Here is a 24,065-nt window from a genome sequence, read left to right as displayed (position 1 = left end):
TACGCTGTATTATCTCCTGCCCTCACCTGCTATGCTGCTGTATTATCTCCTGCCCTCACCTGATACGCTGTATTATCTCCTGCCCTTACCTGCTACGCTGCTGTAGAGTCTCCTGCCCTCACCTGCTATGCTGCTGTAGTGTCTCCTGCACCTACCTGCTATGCTGCTGTAGTGTCTCCTGCACCTACCTGCTATGCTGCTGTATTATCTCCTGCACCTACCTGCTATGCTGCTGTATTATCTCCTGCACTCACCAGCTATGCTGCTGTATTATCTCCTGCACTCACCTGCTATGCTGCTGTATTATCTCCTGCACTCACCTGCTATGCTGCTGTATTATCTCCTGCACTCACCTGCTATGCTGCTGTATTATCTCCTGCCCTCACCTGCTACGCTGTATTATCTCCTGCCCTCACCTGCTACGCTGTATTATCTCCTGCCCTCACCTGCTGTGCTGTTGTATTATCTCCTGCCCTCACCTGCTACACTGTATTATCTCCTGCCCTCACCTGCTACGCTGTATTATCTCCTGCACTCACCTGCTATGCTGCTGTATTATCTCCTGCCCTCACCTGCTACGCTGTATTATCTCCTGCCCTCACCTGCTATGCTGCTGTATTATCTCCTGTACTCAGCTGCTACGCTGTATTATCTCCTGCCCTCACCTGCTACGCTGCTGTATTATCTCCTGCACTCACCTGCTATGCTGCTGTATTATCTCCTGTACTCAGCTGCTACGCTGTATTATCTCCTGCACTCACCTGCTACGCTGCTGTATTATCTCCCGCACTCACCTGCTACGCTGTATTATCTCGTGCACTCACCTGCTGTGCTGCTGTATTATCTCCTGCCCTCACCTGCTGTGCTGCTGTATTATCTCCTGCACTCACCTGCTATGCTGCTGTATTATCTCCTGCACTCACCTGCTATGCTGCTGTATTATCTCCTGCACTCACCTGCTATGCTGTATTATCTCCTGCCATCACCTGCTGTGCTGCTGTATTATCTCCTGCACTCACCTGCTACACTGCTGTATTATCTCCTGCCATCACCTGCTGTGCTGCTGTATTATCTCCTGCACTCACCTGCTACGCTGCTGTATTATCTCCTGCCCTCACCTGCTACGCTGCTGTATTATCTCCTGCCCTCACCTGCTATGCTGCTGTATTATCTCCTGCATTCACCTGCTACGCTGTATTATCTCCTGCCCTCACCTGCTATGCTGCTGTATTATCTCCTGCCCTCACCTGCTACGCTGCTGTATTATCTCCTGCCCTCACCTGCTATGCTGCTGTATTATATCCTGCATTCACCTGCTACGCTGTATTATCTCCTGCCCTCACCTGCTACGCTGCTGTATTATCTCCTGCCCTCACCTGCTATGCTGCTGTATTATATCCTGCCCTCACCTGATACGCTGTATTATCTCCTGCCCTCACCTGCTACGCTGCTGTAGTGTCTCCTGCCCTCACCTGCTATGCTGCTGTAGTGTCTCCTGCACCTACCTGCTATGCTGCTGTAGTGTCTCCTGCACCTACCTGCTATGCTGCTGTATTATCTCCTGCACCTACCTGCTATGCTGCTGTATTATCTCCTGCACTCACCAGCTATGCTGCTGTATTATCTCCTGCACTCACCTGCTATGCTGCTGTATTATCTCCTGCCCTCACCTGCTATGCTGCTGTATTATCTCCTGCACTCACCTGCTATGCTGCTGTATTATCTCCTGCACTCACCTGCTATGCTGCTGTATTATCTCCTGCACTCACCTGCTATGCTGCTGTATTATCTCCTGCCCTCACCTGCTACGCTGTATTATCTCCTGCCCTCACCTGCTACGCTGTATTATCTCCTGCCCTCACCTGCTGTGCTGCTGTATTATCTCCTGCCCTCACCTGCTACACTGTATTATCTCCTGCCCTCACCTGCTACGCTGTATTATCTCCTGCACTCACCTGCTATGCTGCTGTATTATCTCCTGCCCTCACCTGCTACGCTGTATTATCTCCTGCCCTCACCTGCTATGCTGCTGTATTATCTCCTGTACTCAGCTGCTACGCTGTATTATCTCCTGCCCTCACCTGCTACGCTGCTGTATTATCTCCTGCACTCACCTGCTATGCTGCTGTATTATCTCCTGTACTCAGCTGCTACGCTGTATTATCTCCTGCACTCACCTGCTACGCTGCTGTATTATCTCCCGCACTCACCTGCTACGCTGTATTATCTCGTGCACTCACCTGCTGTGCTGCTGTATTATCTCCTGCCCTCACCTGCTGTGCTGCTGTATTATCTCCTGCACTCACCTGCTATGCTGCTGTATTATCTCCTGCACTCACCTGCTATGCTGCTGTATTATCTCCTGCACTCACCTGCTATGCTGTATTATCTCCTGCCATCACCTGCTGTGCTGCTGTATTATCTCCTGCCCTCACCTGCTATGCTGCTGTATTATCTCCTGCATTCACCTGCTACGCTGTATTATCTCCTGCCCTCACCTGCTATGCTGCTGTATTATCTCCTGCCCTCACCTGCTACGCTGCTGTATTATCTCCTGCCCTCACCTGCTATGCTGCTGTATTATCTCCTGCCCTCACCTGCTACGCTGCTGTATTATCTCCTGCCCTCACCTGCTACGCTGTATTATCTCCTGCCCTCACCTGCTATGCTGCTGTATTATCTCCTGCCCTCACCTGCTATGCTGCTGTATTATCTCCTGCCCTCACCTGATACGCTGTATTATCTCCTGCCCTCACCTGCTACGCTGCTGTAGTGTCTCCTGCCCTCACCTGCTATGCTGCTGTAGTGTCTCCTGCACCTACCTGCTATGCTGCTGTATTATCTCCTGCACCTACCTGCTATGCTGCTGTATTATCTCCTGCACTCACCAGCTATGCTGCTGTATTATCTCCTGCACTCACCTGCTATGCTGCTGTATTATCTCCTGCCCTCACCTGCTATGCTGCTGTATTATCTCCTGCACTCACCTGCTATGCTGCTGTATTATCTCCTGCACTCACCTGCTATGCTGCTGTATTATCTCCTGCACTCACCTGCTACACTGCTGTAGTGTCTCCAGGGTAAAGTCTCCTGCCCTCACCTGCTACGCTGTATTATCTCCTGCCCTCACCTGCTACGCTGTATTATCTCCTGCCCTCACCTGCTATGCTGCTGTATTATCTCCTGTACTCAGCTGCTACGCTGCTGTATTATCTCCTGCCCTCACCTGCTACGCTGTATTATCTCCTGCACTCACCTGCTATGCTGCTGTATTATCTCCTGCACTCACCTGCTACAATGCTGTATTATCTCCTGCACTCACCTGCTATGCTGCTGTATTATCTCCTGCACTCACCTGCTATGCTGCTGTATTATCTCCTGCACTCACCTGCTATGCTGCTGTATTATCTCCTGCCCTCACCTGCTATGCTGCTGTATTATCTCCTGCCCTCACCTGCTATGCTGCTGTATTATCTCCTGCCCTCACCTGCTACGCTGCTGTATTATCTCCTGCACTCACCTGCTATGCTGCTGTATTATCTCCTGCCCTCACCTGCTACGCTGCTGTATTATCTCCTGCACTCACCTGCTATGCTGCTGTATTATCTCCTGCCCTCACCTGCTACGCTGCAGTATTATCTCCTGCCCTCACCTGCTATGCTGCAGTATTATCTCCTGCCCTCACCTGCTATGCTGCTGTATTATCTCCTGCCCTCACCTGCTATGCTGCTGTATTATCTCCTGCCCTCACCTGCTACGCTGCTGTATTATCTCCTGCCCTCACCTGCTATGCTGCTGTATTATCTCCTGCCCTCACCTGCTATGCTGCTGTATTATCTCCTGCCCTCACCTGCTACGCTGTATTATCTCCTGCCCTCACCTGCTACGCTGTATTATCTCCTGCACTCACCTGCTACGCTGCTGTATTATCTCCTGCCATCACCTGCTGTGCTGCTGTATTATCTCCTGCCCTCACCTGCTATGCTGCTGTATTATCTCCTGCACTCACCTGCTACGCTGTATTATCTCCTGCCCTCACCTGCTATGCTGCTGTATTATCTCCTGCCCTCACCTGATACGCTGTATTATCTCCTGCCCTCACCTGCTACGCTGCTGTAGTGTCTCCTGCCCTCACCTGCTATGCTGCTGTAGTGTCTCCTGCACCTACCTGCTATGCTGCTGTAGTGTCTCCTGCACCTACCTGCTATGCTGCTGTATTATCTCCTGCACCTACCTGCTATGCTGCTGTATTATCTCCTGCACTCACCAGCTATGCTGCTGTATTATCTCCTGCACTCACCTGCTATGCTGCTGTATTATCTCCTGCCCTCACCTGCTATGCTGCTGTATTATCTCCTGCCCTCACCTGCTACGCTGTATTATCTCCTGCCCTCACCTGCTACGCTGTATTATCTCCTGCACTCACCTGCTACACTGCTGTATTATCTCCTGCACCTACCTGCTACGCTGCTGTATTATCTCCTGCACTCACCTGCTATGCTGCTGTATTATCTCCTACACTCACCTGCTACACTGCTGTATTATCTCCTGCACTCACCTGCTTTGCTGCTGTATTATCTCCTGCACTCACCTGCTATGCTGCTGTATTATCTCCTGCACTCACCTGCTACGCTGCTGTATTATCTCCTGCACTCACCTGCTATGCTGCTGTATTATCTCCTGCACTCACCTGCTATGCTGCTGTATTATCTCCTGCACTCACCTGCTATGCTGCTGTATTATCTCCTGCACTCACCTGCTACACTGTTGTATTATCTCCTGCACTCACCTGCTCTGCTGCTGTATTATCTCCTGCACTCACCTGCTATGCTGCTGTATTATCTCCTGCACTCACCTGCTATGCTGCTGTATTATCTCCTGCACTCACCTGCTATGCTGCTGTATTATCTCCTGCACTCACCTGCTATGCTGCTGTATTATCTCCTGTACTCAGCTGCTATGCTGCTGTATTATCTCCTGCACTCACCTGCTATGCTGCTGTATTATCTCCTGCACTCACCTGCTACGCTGCTGTATTATCTCCTGCACTCACCTGCTATGCTGCTGTATTATCTCCTGCACTCACCTGCTTCGCTGCTGTAGTGTCTCCTGCACTCACCTGCTACGATGTATTATCTCCTGCACCTACCTGCTACGCTGCTGTATTATCTCCTACACTCACCTGCTATGCTGCTGTATTATCTTCTGCTATGCTGCTGTATTATCTCCTGCACTCACCTGCTACACTGCTGTATTATCTCCTGCACTCACCTGCTATGCTGCTGTATTATCTCCTGCACTCACCTGCTACACTGCTGTATTATCTCCTGCCCTCACCTGCTATGCTGCTGTATTATCTCCTGCACTCACCTGCTATGCTGCTGTATTATCTCCTGCACTCACCTGCTACGCTGCTGTATTATCTCCTGCACTCACCTGCTATGCTGCTGTATTATCTCCTGCACTCACCTGCTATGCTGCTGTATTATCTCATGCACTCACCTGCTACGCTGTATTATCTCCTGCCCTCACCTGCTATGCTGCTGTATTATCTCCTGCACTCACCTGCTATGCTGCTGTATTATCTCCTGCACTCACCTGCTACACTGCTGTATTATCTCCTGCACTCACCTGCTTCGCTGCTGTAGTGTCTCCTGCCATCACCTGCTACGCTGCTGTATTATCTCCTGCACTCACCTGCTATGCTGCTGTATTATCTCCTGCACTCACTTCTATGCTGCTGTATTATCTCCTGCACTCACCTGCTACGCTGCTGTATTATCTCCTGCACTCACCTGCTACGCTGCTGTATTATCTCCTGCACTCACCTGCTATGCTGCTGTATTATCTCCTGCACTCACCTGCTATGCTGCTGTATTATCTCCTGCACTCACCTGCTATGCTGCTGTATTATCTCCTGCACTCACCTGCTACGCTGCTGTATTATCTCCTGCACTCACCTGCTATGCTGCTGTATTATCTCCTGCACTCACCTGCTATGCTGCTGTAGTGTCTCCTGCACTCACCTGCTACGCTGCTGTATTATCTCCTGCACTCACCTGCTATGCTGTATTATCTCCTGCACTCACCTGCTACACTGCTGTATTATCTCCTGCACTCACCTGCTATGCTGCTGTATTATCTCCTGCACTCACCTGCTATGCTGCTGTATTATCTCCTGCACTCACCTGCTATGCTGCTGTATTATCTCCTGCACTCACCTGCTATGCTGCTGTATTATCTCCTGCACTCACTTCTATGCTGCTGTATTATCTCCTGCACTCACCTGCTATGCTGCTGTATTATCTCCTGCACTCACCTGCTACGCTGCTGTATTATCTCCTGCACTCACCTGCTATGCTGCTGTATTATCTCCTGCACTCACCTGATATGCTGCTGTATTATCTCCTGCACTCACCTGCTACGCTGCTGTATTATCTCCTGCACTCACCTGCTACACTGCTGTATTATCTCCTGCACTCACCTGCTATGCTGCTGTATTATCTCCTGCACTCACCTGCTATGCTGCTGTATTATCTCCTGCACTCACCTGCTATGCTGCTGTATTATCTCCTGCACTCACCTACTACGTTGTATTATCTCCTGCACTCACCTACTATGCTGCTGTATTATTTCCTGCACCTACCTGCTATGCTGCTGTATTATCTCCTGCACTCACCTGCTATGCTGCTGTATTATCTCCTGCACTCACCTGCTACGCTGCTGTATTATCTCCTGCACTCACCTGCTATGCTGCTGTATTATCTCCTGCACTCACCTGCTACACTGCTGTATTATCTCCTGCACTCACCTGCTACGCTGCTATATTATCTCCTGCCCTCACCTGCTATGCTGCTGTATTATCTCCTGCACTCACCTGCTACACTGCTGTATTATCTCCTGCACTCACCTGCTATGCTGCTGTATTATCTCCTGCACTCACCTGCTAAGCTGCTGTATTATCTCCTGCACTCACCTGCTATGCTGCTGTATTATCTCCTGCACTCACCTGCTACGCTGCTGTATTATCTCCTGCACTCACCTGCTACGCTGCTGTATTATCTCCTGCACTCACCTGCTATGCTGCTGTATTATCTCCTGCACTCACCTGCTATGCTGCTGTATTATCTCCTGCACTCACCTGCTATGCTGCTGTATTATCTCCTGCACTCACCTGCTATGCTGCTGTATTATCTCCTGCACTCACCTGCTATGCTGCTGTATTATCTCCTGCACCTACCTGCTATGCTGCTGTATTATCTCCTGCACTCACCAGCTACGCTGCTGTATTATCTCCTGCACTCACCTGCTACGCTGCTGTATTATCTCCTGCACTCACCTGCTACACTGCTGTATTATCTCCTGCACTCACCTGCTATGCTGCTGTATTATCTCCTGCACTCACCTGCTATGCTGCTGTATTATCTCCTGCACCTACCTGCTATGCTGCTGTATTATCTCCTGCACTCACCTGCTACGCTGCTGTATTATCTCCTGCACTCACCTGCTACGCTGCTGTATTATCTCCTGCACTCACCTGCTATGCTGCTGTATTATCTCCTGCACTCACCTGCTATGCTGCTGTATTATCTCCTGCACTCACCTGCTACGCTGCTGTATTATCTCCTGCACTCACCTGCTATGCTGCTGTATTATCTCCTTCACTCACCTGCTATGCTGCTGTATTATCTCCTGCACTCACCTGCTACACTGCTGTATTATCTCCTGCACTCACCTGCTATGCTGCTGTATTATCTCCTGCACTCACCTGCTACGCTGCTGTATTATCTCCTGCACTCACCTGCTACACTGCTGTATTATCTCCTGCACTCACCTGCTACGCTGCTGTATTATCTCCTGCACTCACCTGCTATGCTGCTGTATTATCTCCTGCACTCACCTGCTATGCTGCTGTATTATCTCCTGCACTCACCTGCTACGATGTATTATCTCCTGCACCTACCTGCTACGCTGCTGTATTATCTCCTGCACTCACCTGCTATGCTGCTGTATTATCTCCTGCCCTCACCTGCTATGCTGCTGTATTATCTCCTGCACTCACCTGCTATGCTGCTGTATTATCTCCTGTACTCAGCTGCTATGCTGCTGTATTATCTCCTGCACTCACCTGCTATGCTGCTGTATTATCTCCTGCCCTCACCTGCTATGCTGCTGTATTATCTCCTGCACTCACCTGCTACGCTGCTGTATTATCTCCTGCACTCACCTGCTATGCTGCTGTATTATCTCCTGCACCTACCTGCTATGCTGCTGTATTATCTCCTGCACTCACCTGCTATGCTGCTGTATTATCTCCTGCACTCACCTGCTACGCTGCTGTATTATCTCCTGCACTCACCTGCTTCGCGGCTGTAGTGTCTCCTGCACTCACCTGTTACGCTGCTGTATTATCTCCTGCACTCACCTGCTTCGCGGCTGTAGTGTCTCCTGCCATCACCTGCTACACTGCTGTATTATCTCCTGCACTCACCTGCTACGATGTATTATCTCCTGCACCTACCTGCTACGCTGCTGTATTATCTCCTGCACTCACCTGCTATGCTGCTGTATTATCTCCTGCCATCACCTACTACACTGCTGTATTATCTCCTGCACTCACCTGCTACGATGTATTATCTCCTGCACTCACCTGCTACGCTGCTGTATTATCTCCTGCACTCACCTGCTATGCTGCTGTATTATCTCCTGCACTCACCTGCTACGCTGCTGTATTATCTCCTGCACTCACCTGCTACGCTGCTGTATTATCTCCTGCACTCACCTGCTATGCTGCTGTATTATCTCCTGCACTCACCTGCTACGCTGCTGTATTATCTCCTGCACTCACCTGCTACGCTGCTGTATTATCTCCTGCACTCACCTGCTACACTGTTGTATTATCTCCTGCACTCACCTGCTATGCTGCTGTAGTGTCTCCTGCACTCACCTGCTACGCTGCTGTATTATCTCCTGCACTCACCTGCTATGCTGCTGTATTATCTCCTACACTGCTGTATTATCTCCTGCACTCACCTGCTACACTGCTGTATTATCTCCTGCACTCACCTGCTACACTGCTGTATTATCTCCTGCACTCACCTGCTATGCTGCTGTATTATCTCCTGCCCTCACCTGCTAAGCTGCTGTATTATCTCCTGCACTCACCTGCTATGCTGCTGTATTATCTCCTGCACTCACCTGCTATGCTGCTGTATTATCTCCTGCACTCACCTGCTACGCTGCTGTATTATCTCATGCACTCACCTGCTACGCTGCTATATTATCTCCTGCCCTCACCTGCTACACTGCTGTATTATCTCCTGCACTCACCTGCTACGCTGCTGTATTATCTCCTGCACTCACCTGCTACACTGCTGTATTATCTCATGCACTCACCTGCTACGCTGCTATATTATCTCCTGCCCTCACCTGCTACACTGCTGTATTATCTCCTGCACTCACCTGCTACGCTGCTGTATTATCTCCTGCACTCACCTGCTACACTGCTGTATTATCTCCTGCACTCACCTGCTACGCTGCTGTATTATCTCCTGCACTCACCTGCTACACTGCTGTATTATCTCCTGCACTCACCTGCTATGCTGCTGTATTATCTCCTGCACTCACCTGCTACACTGCTGTATTATCTCCTGCACTCACCTGCTATGCTGCTGTATTATCTCCTGCACTCACCTGCTACGCTGCTGTATTATCTCCTGCCATCACCTACTACACTGCTGTATTATCTCCTGCACTCACCTGCTACGCTGCTGTATTATCTCATGCACTCACCTGCTACGCTGCTATATTATCTCCTGCCCTCACCTGCTACACTGCTGTATTATCTCCTGCACTCACCTGCTATGCTGCTGTATTATCTCCTGTACTCAGCTGCTACACTGCTGTATTATCTCCTGCACTCACCTGCTATGCTGCTGTATTATCTCCTGCACTCACCTGCTACGCTGCTGTATTATCTCCTGCCATCACCTACTACACTGCTGTATTATCTCCTGCACTCACCTGCTACGCTGCTGTATTATCTCCTGCACTCACCTGCTACACTGCTGTATTATCTCCTGCACTCACCTGCTATGCTGCTGTATTATCTCCTGCACTCACCTGCGACGCTGCTGTATTATCTCCTGCCATCACCTACTACACTGCTGTATTATCTCCTGCACTCACTTCTATGCTGCTGTATTATCTCCTGCACTCACCTGCTACGCTGCTGTATTATTTCCTGCACTCACCTGCTATGCTGCTGTATTATCTCCTGCACTCACCTGCTATGCTGTATTATCTCCTGCCATCACCTGCTGTGCTGCTGTATTATCTCCTGCACTCACCTGCTATGCTGCTGTATTATCTCCTGCACTCACCTGCTACACTGCTGTATTATCTCCTGCACTCACCTGCTACACTGCTGTATTATCTCCTGCACTCACCTGCTACGCTGCTGTATTATCTCCTGCACTCACCTGCTTCGCGGCTGTAGTGTCTCCTGCCATCACCTGCTACACTGCTGTATTATCTCCTGCCCTCACCTGCTACGCTGCTGTATTATCTCCTGCACTCACCTGCTATGCTGCTGTATTATCTCCTGCACTCACCTGCTACACTGCTGTATTATCTCCTGCACTCACCTGCTACACTGCTGTATTATCTCCTGCACTCACCTGCTACGCTGCTGTATTATCTCCTGCACTCACCTGCTACACTGCTGTATTATCTCCTGCACTCACCTGCTTCGCGGCTGTAGTGTCTCCTGCCATCACCTGCTACACTGCTGTATTATCTCCTGCACTCACCTGCTATGCTGCTGTATTATCTCCTGCCCTCACCTGCTACGCTGCTGTATTATCTCCTGCACTCACCTGCTACGCTGCTGTATTATCTCCTGCACTCACCTGCTACACTGCTGTATTATCTTCTGCACTCACCTGCTACGCTGCTGTATTATCTCCTGCACTCACCTGCTACACTGCTGTATTATCTCCTGCACTCACCTGCTACGCTGCTGTATTATCTCCTGCACTCACCTGCTACGCTGCTGTAGTGTCTCCTGCCCTCACCTGCTATGCTGCTGTATTATCTCCTGCACTCACCTGCTACGCTGCTGTATTATCTCCTGCCATCACCTGCTATGCTGCTGTATTATCTCCTGCACTCACCTGCTACACTGCTGTATTATCTCCTGCACTCACCTGCTACGCTGCTGTATTATCTCCTGCCATCACCTGCTATGCTGCTGTATTATCTCCTGCACTCACCTGCTACGCTGCTGTATTATTTCCTGCACTCACCTGCTACGCTGCTGTATTATCTCCTGCACTCACCTGCTACGCTGCTGTATTATCTCCTGCACTCACCTGCTATGCTGCTGTATTATCTCCTGCCCTCACCTGCTACACTGCTGTATTATCTCCTGCACTCACCTGCTACGCTGCTGTATTATCTACTGCCCTCACCTGCTACACTGCTGTATTATCTCCTGCACTCACCTGCTACACTGCTGTAGTGTCTCCTGCACTCATGAGTGCTCATGGTTGAATACAATATTTGTTTCCCACCGTCAAATGTGTTCATGGGTGCACAATGGTTCTTAACACCAAGTGGGCCCATGGTTGTATCTAGATTACCACTCCCAAGTGTGACCATGGTTGTATCTAGATTACCACTCCCAAGTGGGCCCATGGTTGTATCTAGATTACCACTCCCAAGTGGGCCCATGGTTGTATCTAGATTACCACTCCCAAGTGGGCCCATGGTTGTATCTAGATTACCACTCCCAAGTGTGACCATGGTTGTATCTAGATTACCACTCCCAAGTGGGCCCATGGTTGTATCTAGATTACCACTCCCAAGTGGGCCCATGGTTGTATCTAGATTACCACTCCCAAGTGGGCCCATGGTTGTATCTAGATTACCACTCCCAAGTGGGCCCATGGTTGTATCTAGATTACCACTCCCAAGTGGGCCCATGGTTGTACATTGTTTCCACTCTCGATTGTGTCTATGGTCATACACTGTTTCTTTTCCCTAAACGTTCATGGTTGTGTACTGTTTCCACTCTGTAGTGTCCACATGGTTATACAATGTCTGCCGTTCTTCATGGTCCCGGTGGTCGCCATGTCTTCTGTACTCGCCTACTGCACTTGTCTGCTCTACAGTTTGGAGTCTCGGACAGTATTCATAGTCAATGGCCCTAATTTCCTAAGAGTGTTGTGTAGGTTTCTTTGTGGGCTTTAATTCCCTACCAATTTTTTCCCACAGTATTTATTAAGGTTTCCCTACATTTTACACTTTTCCCTACATTTTGCTTTTTTTTACACATGTTCTGATCTGTCGGGTTTTCCTCGGCTCAAATCCACCCCATTTTCTGTGGAAACCTTAGTAAATATGTTCGTTTTCTTGTGAAAATGTCGCCCCCTTTCCCCGATGGCCACGCCCCTTTTTTCAGGTTTTCTCAGTAAAATGTGAGAGTTGGTCAGGTTATTTCTGGCGCACGGCCCGACAGAACATGTTGGGTTTACAATAGTGAATCAGGGCCATTGTGTTGATCACCTACAATACAACATATTCCACCCTGACTGACCTTCAGGTGATTCTTCTCCCCTCTCCGGCCCTTATGATCCTACATTGTCCTCTCTCTATATTAACCCTTAGAGGGTGTGTGGAGAAGTCTGGCTGTGGCAATTACTATAGGATAGATTCAGCCATCATGGTTTCCTTCATTATGATCCCCTCACCTGATCCGGATGGAGGACTCTCACACGCCACCGGTGGCGCCGGCTTCTCAGGAGCAGATATGTCGTCCTCCACCACCTCCTGGATCCACAGCGAGATATCGGGGTTAAATACAGGAGCACCTGGGGGACACATGTGGTCATTGACATGGCGGTCAGACTTATGGGGGATGCGTACTGTCCCCTCTATGTCCTATATGGACACTTTACCTGCTGTCAGAGAATTTTTGGGTTTTTCTGTCTTTTCCCCAGTCTGCGGCACTTCTTTTATTTCCTCCACCCGCAGCAGCTGTTCGGGGTTCAAGATTGTGTATCCTATAGAAAAACAGTGACACGTATAGTGGGAGGTGTGGGATTCTTCATCAGACAATGTACATGTCTGTGGGGTGAACGCTGCATCTTCAGAAATAAAGTAAATGGAGGACAACTCACACAAGCTGTATATAGGGAGGAGAGCATACATGGAGGACAGCTCACACAAGCTGTATATAGGGAGGAGAGCATACATGGAGGACAACTCACACAAGCTGTATATAGGGAGGAGAGCATACATGGAGGACAGCTCACACAAGCTGTATATAGGGAGGAGAGCATACATGGAGGACAGCTCACACAAGCTGTATATAGGGAGGAGAGCATACATGGAGGACAGCTCACACAAGCTGTATATAGGGAGGAGAGCATACATGGAGGACAGCTCACACATGCTGTATATAGGGAGGAGAGCATACATGGAGGACAGCTCACACAAGCTGTATATATGGAGGAGAGCATAAATGGAGGACAGCTCACACAAGCTGTATAAAGGGAGGAGAGCATACATGGAGGACAGCTCACACAAGCTGTATATAGGGAGGAGAGCATACATGGAGGACAGCTCACACAAGCTGTATATAGGGAGGAGAGCATACATGGAGGACAGCTCACACAAGCTGTATATAGGGAGGAGAGCATACATGGAGGACAGCTCACACAAGCTGTATATAGGGAGGAGAGCATACATGGAAGACAGCTCACACAAGCTGTATATAGGGAGGAGAGCATACATGGAGGACAGCTCACACAAGCTGTATATAGGGAGGAGAGCATACATGGAGGACAGCTCACACAAGCTGTATATAGGGAGGAGAGCATACATTGAGGACAGCTCACACAAGCTGTATATAGGGAGGAGAGCATACATGGAGGACAGCTCACACAAGCTGAATATAGGGAGGAGAGCATACAAGGAGGACAGCTCACACAAGCTGTATATAGGGAGGAGAGCAAACATGGAGGACAGCTCAAACAGGCTGTATATAGGGAGGAGAGCATACATGGAGGACAGCTCACACAAGCTGTATATAGGGAGGAGAGCATACATGGAGGACAGCTAACACAAGCTGTATATAGGGAGGAGATCATACATGGAGGACAGCTCACACAAGCTGTATATAGGGAGGAGAGCATACATGGAGGACAGCTCACACAAGCTGTATATAGGGAGGAGACCATACATGGAGGACAGCTCACACAAGCTGTATATAGGGAGGAGAGCATACATGGAGGACAGCTCACACAAGCTGTATATAGGGAGGAGACCATACATGGAGGACAGCTCACTGTATATAGAGAGGAGAGCATACATGGAAGACAGCTCACACAAGCTGTATATAGGGAGGAGAGCATACATGGAGGACAGCTCACACATGCTGTATATAGGGAGGAGAGCATACATGGAGGACAGCTCACACAAGCTGTATATAGGGAGGAGAGCATACATGGAGGACAGCTCACACAAGCTGTATATAGGGAGGAGAGCATACATGGAGGACAGCTCACACAAGCTGTATATAGGGAGGAGAGCATACATGGAGGACAGCTCACACAAGCTGTATATAGGGAGGAGAGCATACATGGAGGACAGCTCACACAAGCTGTATATAGGGAGGAGAACATACATGGAGGACAGCTCACACAAGCTGTATATAGGGAGGAGAGCAAACATGGAGGACAGCTCAAACAGGCTGTATATAGGGAGGAGAGCATACATGGAGGACAGCTCACACAAGCTGTATTTAGGGAGGAGAGCATACATGGAGGACAGCTAACACAAGCTGTATATAGGGAGGAGAGCATACATGGAGGACAGCTCACACAAGCTGTATATAGGGAGGAGAGCATACATGGAGGACAGCTCACACAAGCTGTATATAGGGACGAGAGCATACATGGAGGACAGCTCACACAAGCTGTATATAGGGAGGAGAGCATACATAGAGGACAGCTCACACAAGCTGTATATAGGGAGGAGAGCATACATGGAGGACAGCTCACACAAGCTGTATATAGGGAGGAGAGCATACATGGAGGACAGCTCACACATGCTGTATATAGGGAGGAGAGCATACATGGAGGACAGCTCACACAAGCTGTATATATGGAGGAGAGCATAAATGGAGGACAGCTCACACAAGCTGTATAAAGGGAGGAGAGCATACATGGAGGACAGCTCACACAAGCTGTATATAGGGAGGAGAGCATACATGGAGGGCAGCTCACACAAGCTGTATATAGGGAGGAGAGCATACATGGAGGACAGCTCACACAAGCTGTATATAGGGAGGAGAGCATACATGGAGGACAGCTCACACAAGCTGTATATAGGGAGGAGAGCATACATGGAAGACAGCTCACACAAGCTGTATATAGGGAGGAGAGCATGCATGGAGGACAGCTCACACAAGCTGTATATAGGGAGGAGAGCATACATGGAGGACAGCTCACACAAGCTGTATATAGGGAGGAGAGCATACATTGAGGACAGCTCACGCAAGCTGTATATAGGGAGGAGAGCATACATGGAGGACAGCTCACACAAGCTGAATATAGAGAGGAGAGCATACAAGGAGGACAGCTCACACAAGCTGTATATAGGGAGGAGAGCAAACATGGAGGACAGCTCAAACAGGCTGTATATAGGGAGGAGAGCATACATGGAGGACAGCTCACACAAGCTGTATATAGGGAGGAGAGCATACATGGAGGACAGCTAACACAAGCTGTATATAGGGAGGAGAGCATACATGGAGGACAGCTCACACAAGCTGTATATAGGGAGGAGAGCATACATGGAGGACAGCTCACACAAGCTGTATATAGGGAGGAGACCATACATGGAGGACAGCTCACACAAGCTGTATATAGGGAGGAGAGCATACATGGAGGACAGCTCACACAAGCTGTATATAGGGAGGAGACCATACATGGAGGACAGCTCACTGTATATAGAGAGGAGAGCATACATGGAAGACAGCTCACACAAGCTGTATATAGGGAGGAGAGCATACATGGAGGACAGCTCACACATGCTGTATATAGGGAGGAGAGCATACATGGAGGACAGCTCACACAAGCTGTATATAGGGAGGAGAGCATACATGGAGGACAGCTCACACAAGCTGTATATAGGGAGGAGAGCATACATGGAGGACAGCTCACACAAGCTGTATATAGGGAGGAGAGCATACATGGAGGACAGCTCACACAAGCTGTATATAGGGAGAAGAGCATACATGGAGGACAGCTCACACAAGCTGTATATAGGGAGGAGAGCATACATGGAGGACAGCTCACACAAGCTGTATATAGGGAGGAGAGCAAACATGGAGGACAGCTCAAACAGGCTGTATATAGGGAGGAGAGCATACATGGAGGACAGCTCACACAAGCTGTATATAGGGAGGAGAGCATACATGGAGGACAGCTCACACAAGCTGTATATAGGGAGGAGAGCATACATGGAGGACAGCTCACACAAGCTGTATATAGGGAGGAGAGCATACATGGAGGACAGCTCACACAAGCTGTATATAGGGAGGAGAGCATACATGGAGGACAGCTCACACAAGCTGTATATAGGGAGGAGAGCATACATGGAGGACAGCTCACACAAGCTGTATATAGGGAGGAGAGCATACATGGAGGACAGCTCACACATGCTGTATATAGGGAGGAGAGCATACATGGAGGACAGCTCACACAAGCTGTATATATGGAGGAGGGCATAAATGGAGGACAGCTCACACAAGCTGTATAAAGGGAGGAGAGCATACATGGAGGACAGCTCACACAAGCTGTATATAGGGAGGAGAGCATACATGGAGGACAGCTCACACAAGCTGTATATAGGGAGGAGAGCATACATGGAGGACAGCTCACACAAGCTGTATATAGGGAGGAGAGCATACATGGAGGACAGCTCACACAAGCTGTATATAGGGAGGAGAGCATACATGGAAGACAGCTCACACAAGCTGTATATAGGGAGGAGAGCATACATGGAGGACAGCTCACACAAGCTGTATATAGGGAGGAGAGCATACATGGAGGACAGCTCACACAAGCTGTATATAGGGAGGAGAGCATACATGGAGGACAGCTCACACAAGCTGTATATAGGGAGGAGAGCATACATGGAGGACAGCTAACACAAGCTGTATATAGGGAGGAGAGCATACATGGAGGACAGCTCACACAAGCTGTATATAGGGAGGATAGCATACATGGAGGACAGCTCACACAAGCTGTATATAGGGAGGAGACCATACATGGAGGACAGCTCACACAAGCTGTATATAGGGAGGAGAGCATACATGGAGGACAGCTCACACAAGCTGTATATAGGGAGGAGACCATACCTGGAGGACAGCTCACTGTATATAGAGAGGAGAGCATACATGGAAGACAGCTCACACAAGCTGTATATAGGGAGGAGAGCATACATGGAGGACAGCTGACACATGCTGTATATAGGGAGGAGAGCATACATGGAGGACAGCTCACACAAGCTGTATATAGGGAGGAGAGCATATATGGAGGACAGCTCACACAAGCTGTATATAGGGAGGAGAGCATACATGGAGGACAGCTCACACAAGCTGTATATAGGGAGGAGAGCATACATGGAGGACAGCTCACACAAGCTGTATATAGGGAGGAGAGCATACATGGAGGACAGCTCACACAAGCTGTATATAGGGAGGAGAGCATACATGGAGGACAGCTCACACAAGCTGTATATAGGGAGGAGAGCAAACATGGAGGACAGCTCAAACAGGCTGTATATAGGGAGGAGAGCATACATGGAGGACAGCTCACACAAGCTGTATATAGGAAGGAGAGCATACATGGAGGACAGCTAACACAAGCTGTATATAGGGAGGAGAGCATACATGGAGGACAGCTCACACAAGCTGTATATAGGGAGGAGAGCATACATGGAGGACAGCTCACACAAGCTGTATATAGGGAGGAGAGCATACATGGAGGACAGCTCACACAAGCTGTATATAGGGAGAAGAGCATACATGGAGGATAGCTCACACAAGCTGTATATAGGGAGGAGACCATACATGGAGGACAGCTCACTGTATATAGAGAGGAGAGCATACATGGAAGACAGCTCACACAAGCTGTATATAGGGAGGAGAGCATACATTGAGGACAGCTCACACATGCTGTATATAGGGAGGAGAGCATACATGGAGGACAGCTCACACAAGCTGTATATAGGGAGGAGAGCATACATGGAGGACAGCTCACACAAGCTGTATATAGGGAGGAGAGCATACATGGAGGACAGCTCACACAAGCTGTATATAGGGAGGAGAGCTTACATGGAGGACAGCTCACACAAGCTGTATATAGGGAGGAGAGCATACATGGAGGACAGCTCACACAAGCTGTATATAGGGAGGAGAGCATACATGGAGGACAGCTCACACAAGCTGTATATAGGGAGGAGAGCAAACATGGAGGACAGCTCAAACAGGCTGTATATAGGGAGGAGAGCATACATGGAGGACATCTCACACAAGCTTTATATAGGAAGGAGAGCATACATGGAGGACAGCTAACACAAGCTGTATATAGGGAGGAGAGCATACATGGAGGACAGCTCACACAAGCTGTATATAGGGAGGAGAGCATACATGGAGGACAGCTCACACAAGCTGTATACAGGGAGGAGACCATACATGGAGGACAGCTCACACAAGCTGTATATAGGGAGGAGAGCATACATGGAGGACAGCTCACACAAGCTGTATATAGGGAGGAGACCATACATGGAGGACAGCTCACTGTATATAGAGAGGAGAGCATACATGGAAGACAGCTCACACAAGCTGTATATAGGGAGGAGAGCATACATGGAGGACAGCTCACACATGCTGTATATAGGGAGGAGAGCATATATGGAGGACAGCTCACACAAGCTGTATATAGGGAGGAGAGCATACATGGAAGACAGCTCACACAAGCTGTATATAGGGAGGAGAGCATACATTGAGGACAGCTCACACATGCTGTATATAGGGAGGAGAGCATACATGGAGGACAGCTCACACAAGCTGTATATAGGGAGGAGAGCATACATGGAGGACAGCTCACACAAGCTGTATATAGGGAGGAGAGCATACATGGAGGACAGCTCACACAAGCTGTATATAGGGAGGAGAGCTTACATGGAGGACAGCTCACACAAGCTGTATATAGGGAGGAGAGCATACATGGAGGACAGCTCACACAAGCTGTATATAGGGAGGAGAGCATACATGGAGGACAGCTCACACAAGCTGTATATAGGGAGGAGAGCAAACATGGAGGACAGCTCAAACAGGCTGTATATAGGGAGGAGAGCATACATGGAGGACAGCTCACACAAGCTGTATATAGGAAGGAGAGCATACATGGAGGACAGCTAACACAAGCTGTATATAGGGAGGAGAGCATACATGGAGGACAGCTCACACAAGCTGTATATAGGGAGGAGAGCATACATGGAGGACAGCTCACACAAGCTGTATACAGGGAGGAGACCATACATGGAGGACAGCTCACACAAGCTGTATATAGGGAGGAGAGCATACATGGAGGACAGCTCACACAAGCTGTATATAGGGAGGAGACCATACATGGAGGACAGCTCACTGTATATAGAGAGGAGAGCATACATGGAAGACAGCTCACACAAGCTGTATATAGGGAGGAGAGCATACATGGAGGACAGCTCACACATGCTGTATATAGGGAGGAGAGCATATATGGAGGACAGCTCACACAAGCTGTATATAGGGAGGAGAGCATACATGGAGGACAGCTCACACAAGCTGTATATAGGGAGGAGAGCATACATGGAGGACAGCTCACACAAGCTGTATATAGGGAGGAGAGCATACATGGAGGACAGCTCACACAAGCTGTATATAGGGAGGAGAGCATACATGGAGGACAGCTCACACAAGCTGTATATAGGGAGGAGAGCATACATGGAGGACAGCTCACACAAGCTGTATATAGGGAGGAGAGCAAACATGGAGGACAGCTCAAACAGGCTGTATATAGGGAGGAGAGCATACATGGAGGACAGCTTACATAAGCTGTATATAGGGAGGAGAGCATACATGGAGGACAGCTCACACAAGCTGTATATAGGGAGGAGAGCATACATGGAGGACAGCTCACACATGCTGTATATAGGGAGGAGAGCATACATGGAGGACAGCTCACACATGCTGTATATAGGGAGGAGAGCATACATGGAGGACAGCTCACACAAACTGTATATAGGGAGGGGAGCAGACATGGAGGACAGCTCACACAAGCTTTATATAGGGAGGAGAGCATACATGGAGAACAGCTCACACAAGTTGTATATAGGGAGGAGAGCATACATGGAGGACAGCTCACACAAACTGTATATAGGGAGGAGAGCATACATGGAGGACAGCTCACACAAGCTGTATATAGGGAGGGGAGCAGACATGGAGGACAGCTCACACAAGCTGTATATAGGGAGGAGAGCATACATGGAGGACAGCTCACACAAGCTGTATATAGGGAGGAGAGCATACATGGAGGACAGCTCACACAGGCTATAGATAGGGAGGGGAGAATACATGGAGGACAGCTCACACAGGCTGTAGATAGGGAGGAGAGCATACATGGAGGACAGCTCATACAGGCTGTAGAAAGGAAGGATAATGTACATGGAGGGCAGATCACACAGGCTTTATATAGAGAGGAGAGCATACATGGAGAACAGCTCGCACAGGCTGTAGATAGGGAGGAGAGCATACATGGAGGACAGCTCACACAGGCTGGAGATAGGGAGGAGAGCATACATGGAGGACAGGCTATAGGCTGTAGATGGGGAGGAGAGCATACATGGAGGATAGCTCACACAAGCTGTATATAGGGAGGAGAGCATACATGGAGGACAGCTCACACAAGCTGTATATAGGGAGGAGAGCATACATGGAGGACAGCTCACACAAACTGTATATAGGGAGGAGAACATACATGGAGGACAGCTCACACAAGCTGTATAAAGGGAGGGGAGCAGACATGGAGGACAGCTCACACAAGCTGTATATAGGGAGGAGAGCATACATGGAGGACAGCTCACACAAGCTGTATATAGGGAGGGGAGCAGACATGGAGGACAGCTCACACAAGCTGTATATAGGGAGGAGAGCATACATGGAGGACAGCTCACACAAGCTGTATATAGGGAGGATAGCATACATGGAAGACAGCTCACACAAGCTGTATATAGGGAGGAGAGCATACATGGAGGACAGCTCACACAAGCTGTATATAGGGAGGAGAGCATACATGGCGGACAGCTCACACATGCTGTATATAGGGAGGAGAGCATACATGGAGGACAGCTCACACAAGCTGTATATAGGGAGGGGAGCAGACATGGAGGACAGCTCACACAAGCTGTATATAGGGAGGAGGGCATACATGGAGAACAGCTCACACAAGCTGTATATAGGGAGGAGAGCATATATGGAGGACAGTTCACACAAACTGTATTAAGGGAGGAGAGCATACATGGAGGACAGCTCACACAAGCTGTATATATATGGAGGAGAGCATACATGGAGGACAGATCACACATGCTGTATATAGGGAGGAGAGCATACATGGAGGACAGCTCACACAAGCTGTATATAGGGAGGAGAGCATACATGGAGGACAGCTCACACAAGCTGTATATAGGGAGGAGAGCATACATGGAGGACAGCTCACACATGCTGTATATAGGGAAGAGAGCATACATGGAGGACAGCTCACACATGCTGTATATAGGGAGGAGAGCATACATGGAGGACAGCTCACACAAGTTATATATAGGGAGGGGAGCAGACATGGAGGACAGCTAACACAAGCTGTATATAGGGAGGAGAGCATACATGGAGGACAGCTCACACAAGCTGTATATAGGGATGGGAGCAGACATGGAGGACAGCTCACACAAGCTGTATATAGGGAGGAGAGCATACATGGAGGACAGCTCACACAAGCTGTATATAGGGAGGAGAGCATACATGGAGGACAGCTCACACAGGCTATAGATAGGGAGGGGAGAATACATGGAGGACAGCTCACACAGGCTGTAGATAGGGAGGAGAGCATACATGGAGGACAGGCTATAGGCTGTAGATGGGGAGGAGAGCATACATGGAGGACAGCTTACACAGGCTGGAGATAGGGAGGAGAGCATACATGGAGGACAGGCTATAGGCTGTAGATGGGGAGGAGAGCATACATGGAGGACAGATTACACAGCCTTGAAATAGGAAAAGGAGCATGCATGGTGGGAGGTGTAGTGTTTTCTTTATCAGACAGTTGTATATGTGTGTGTGGGGTAAACACTTCATCTTTATAAATAAAATAAGAAATGAGGTTCCTGAAACCTGACTCTAAGCAGGAAAACAGTGGAATAGTGAATCGACAAGCATGACTGGAGCATAAGCCATGAGGTATATGAGGATTGTTGTCGAGAAAAGTCTATTCATCTAGGAATGGACATGGTACTGTATGTGAATGGCCCCTCTCACCCATGGACAGCAGAGCAGTGTGGATCTCCCGCATCACGTTCTTATACAGCTCCTTCTGCCAGTCCTCTAGAACCTCCCACTCCTCAGTCGAGAAACAGGCCGACACGTCATGGAACGTCACCAGGGCCTACAAGACAAGGAGAGAAAGAATATATATCATCGGAAAGACTGACACCCCATCAGACAATACAAGAGACTGACACCCCATCAGACAATACAAGAGACTGACACCCCATCAGACAATACAAGAGACTGACACCCCATCAGACAATACAAGAGACTGACACCACATGAAGCTGACACTATATGATACTGAAACTTTCTAGAAGAGTCCATGAGAACGTGTTATGGTTTTCTTACCCGCACGGAGACCTGATGAGGGAGGATGGCAGCCTCCATGGCACAGAAACCGGGATCAGCCAAGTCCGACATGTGCACACCGGCCCTAAGGCTTCAAAACAACAAATAGTCAAACATGAGCAGAGCCGATCCATCGATTACACGTCTACATATACTGACCGGACGTGACATGAGGGGCCAGGTCCATTGTATACCCTGAAATGTTCTCTAACTTTAGTAAAGACAATGGGAGAGATTAATGAAAACCGCCAACCAATCACAGCACAGCTTTCAAGTCGTATTCTGTTTTGGATAAATGTAAGATGAATTGCAAAAAAAGGTTTTGCACATAGGCACCCGAACCTATCAGGAGGCATGGATTATAAAATTGATCTTGCTTTCCACGCCTTCCTGAGGTCAGATACTTAAGCTCAGCCTGACTTGTGCTTTCTGACTGTGATATTGGTTTTTAAGCGGTCTCTGACTATATCTGTGATTTCCCGTTTATATGCTTTAACTTCTTTGGCTAAGTGACCTGACTATACTCTGCTTATTGATTCTGTACCTTGTTGCCATCCCTGTTTGGCCCTGGCTTATTAGACCACTCTCTATTCGTTTGTTTGTTAGTTTTGATATTGTGTTTTGTTTCCTGGTTTTTGCTTTGGTTAACCCTTTGTGTCCCAACCTGTCCCCTGACCTCTGTACCGTGTTTTACTTTATTGTTTGGACATCACTACAACCTGCACTTATCTAGTTTAGGGACCGTCATCCAGTTCAGGTTCTGTCGCTTAAAGCAGTTCAAGTGGGCAAAGATAGAGGCTGTGGTTAAACTCAAGACTGTATGTATCCCTGCTCAACGTGACTTTATAAAAAATACTGCATCTGCTCCCCTCATTACCAAGGATGCTAAGACCATATTGGTTGACCAGATACAGGGACTGATGCAATAAGTACTTTCCCCAAAAAACGTCACTCAGTCAGTACTGAAGCCCTATATGTTGATATTGTAATATCTCTTCTCTGAGGGGATCCTCAAGAATGGGCATTTTCCCTCCCTGAGCTGCCCCGGAGTTAAGTTCCGTGA

At 48.8% G+C, this 24,065-nt stretch overlaps 1 protein-coding gene across 1 annotated transcript in view; it reads right to left on the bottom strand.

Moving 5' to 3' along the window:
- Positions 1–24,065, bottom strand: part of LOC130361119 (zinc finger protein 184-like) — a 46,315-nt gene that overhangs the window by 6,269 nt on the left and 15,981 nt on the right. The window contains exons 2-5 of the mRNA XM_056563700.1: positions 23,003–23,093; positions 22,643–22,769; positions 12,960–13,064; positions 12,753–12,872 (exon numbers count right to left, since the gene is read on the bottom strand). Coding sequence (XP_056419675.1) covers positions 12,753–12,872; positions 12,960–13,064; positions 22,643–22,769; positions 23,003–23,074 — 424 coding nt within the window. The 5' untranslated portion in view covers positions 23,075–23,093. The remainder of the gene's footprint in view (positions 1–12,752; positions 12,873–12,959; positions 13,065–22,642; positions 22,770–23,002; positions 23,094–24,065) is intronic.

Source organism: Hyla sarda, chromosome 3, assembly GCF_029499605.1.
Source record: "Hyla sarda isolate aHylSar1 chromosome 3, aHylSar1.hap1, whole genome shotgun sequence".
In the NCBI taxonomy this organism is placed as follows: domain Eukaryota; kingdom Metazoa; phylum Chordata; class Amphibia; order Anura; family Hylidae; genus Hyla; species Hyla sarda.
The sequence above is the reverse complement of the archived record's forward strand: the minus strand, read 5'-3'. Positions and strand labels throughout refer to the sequence as shown.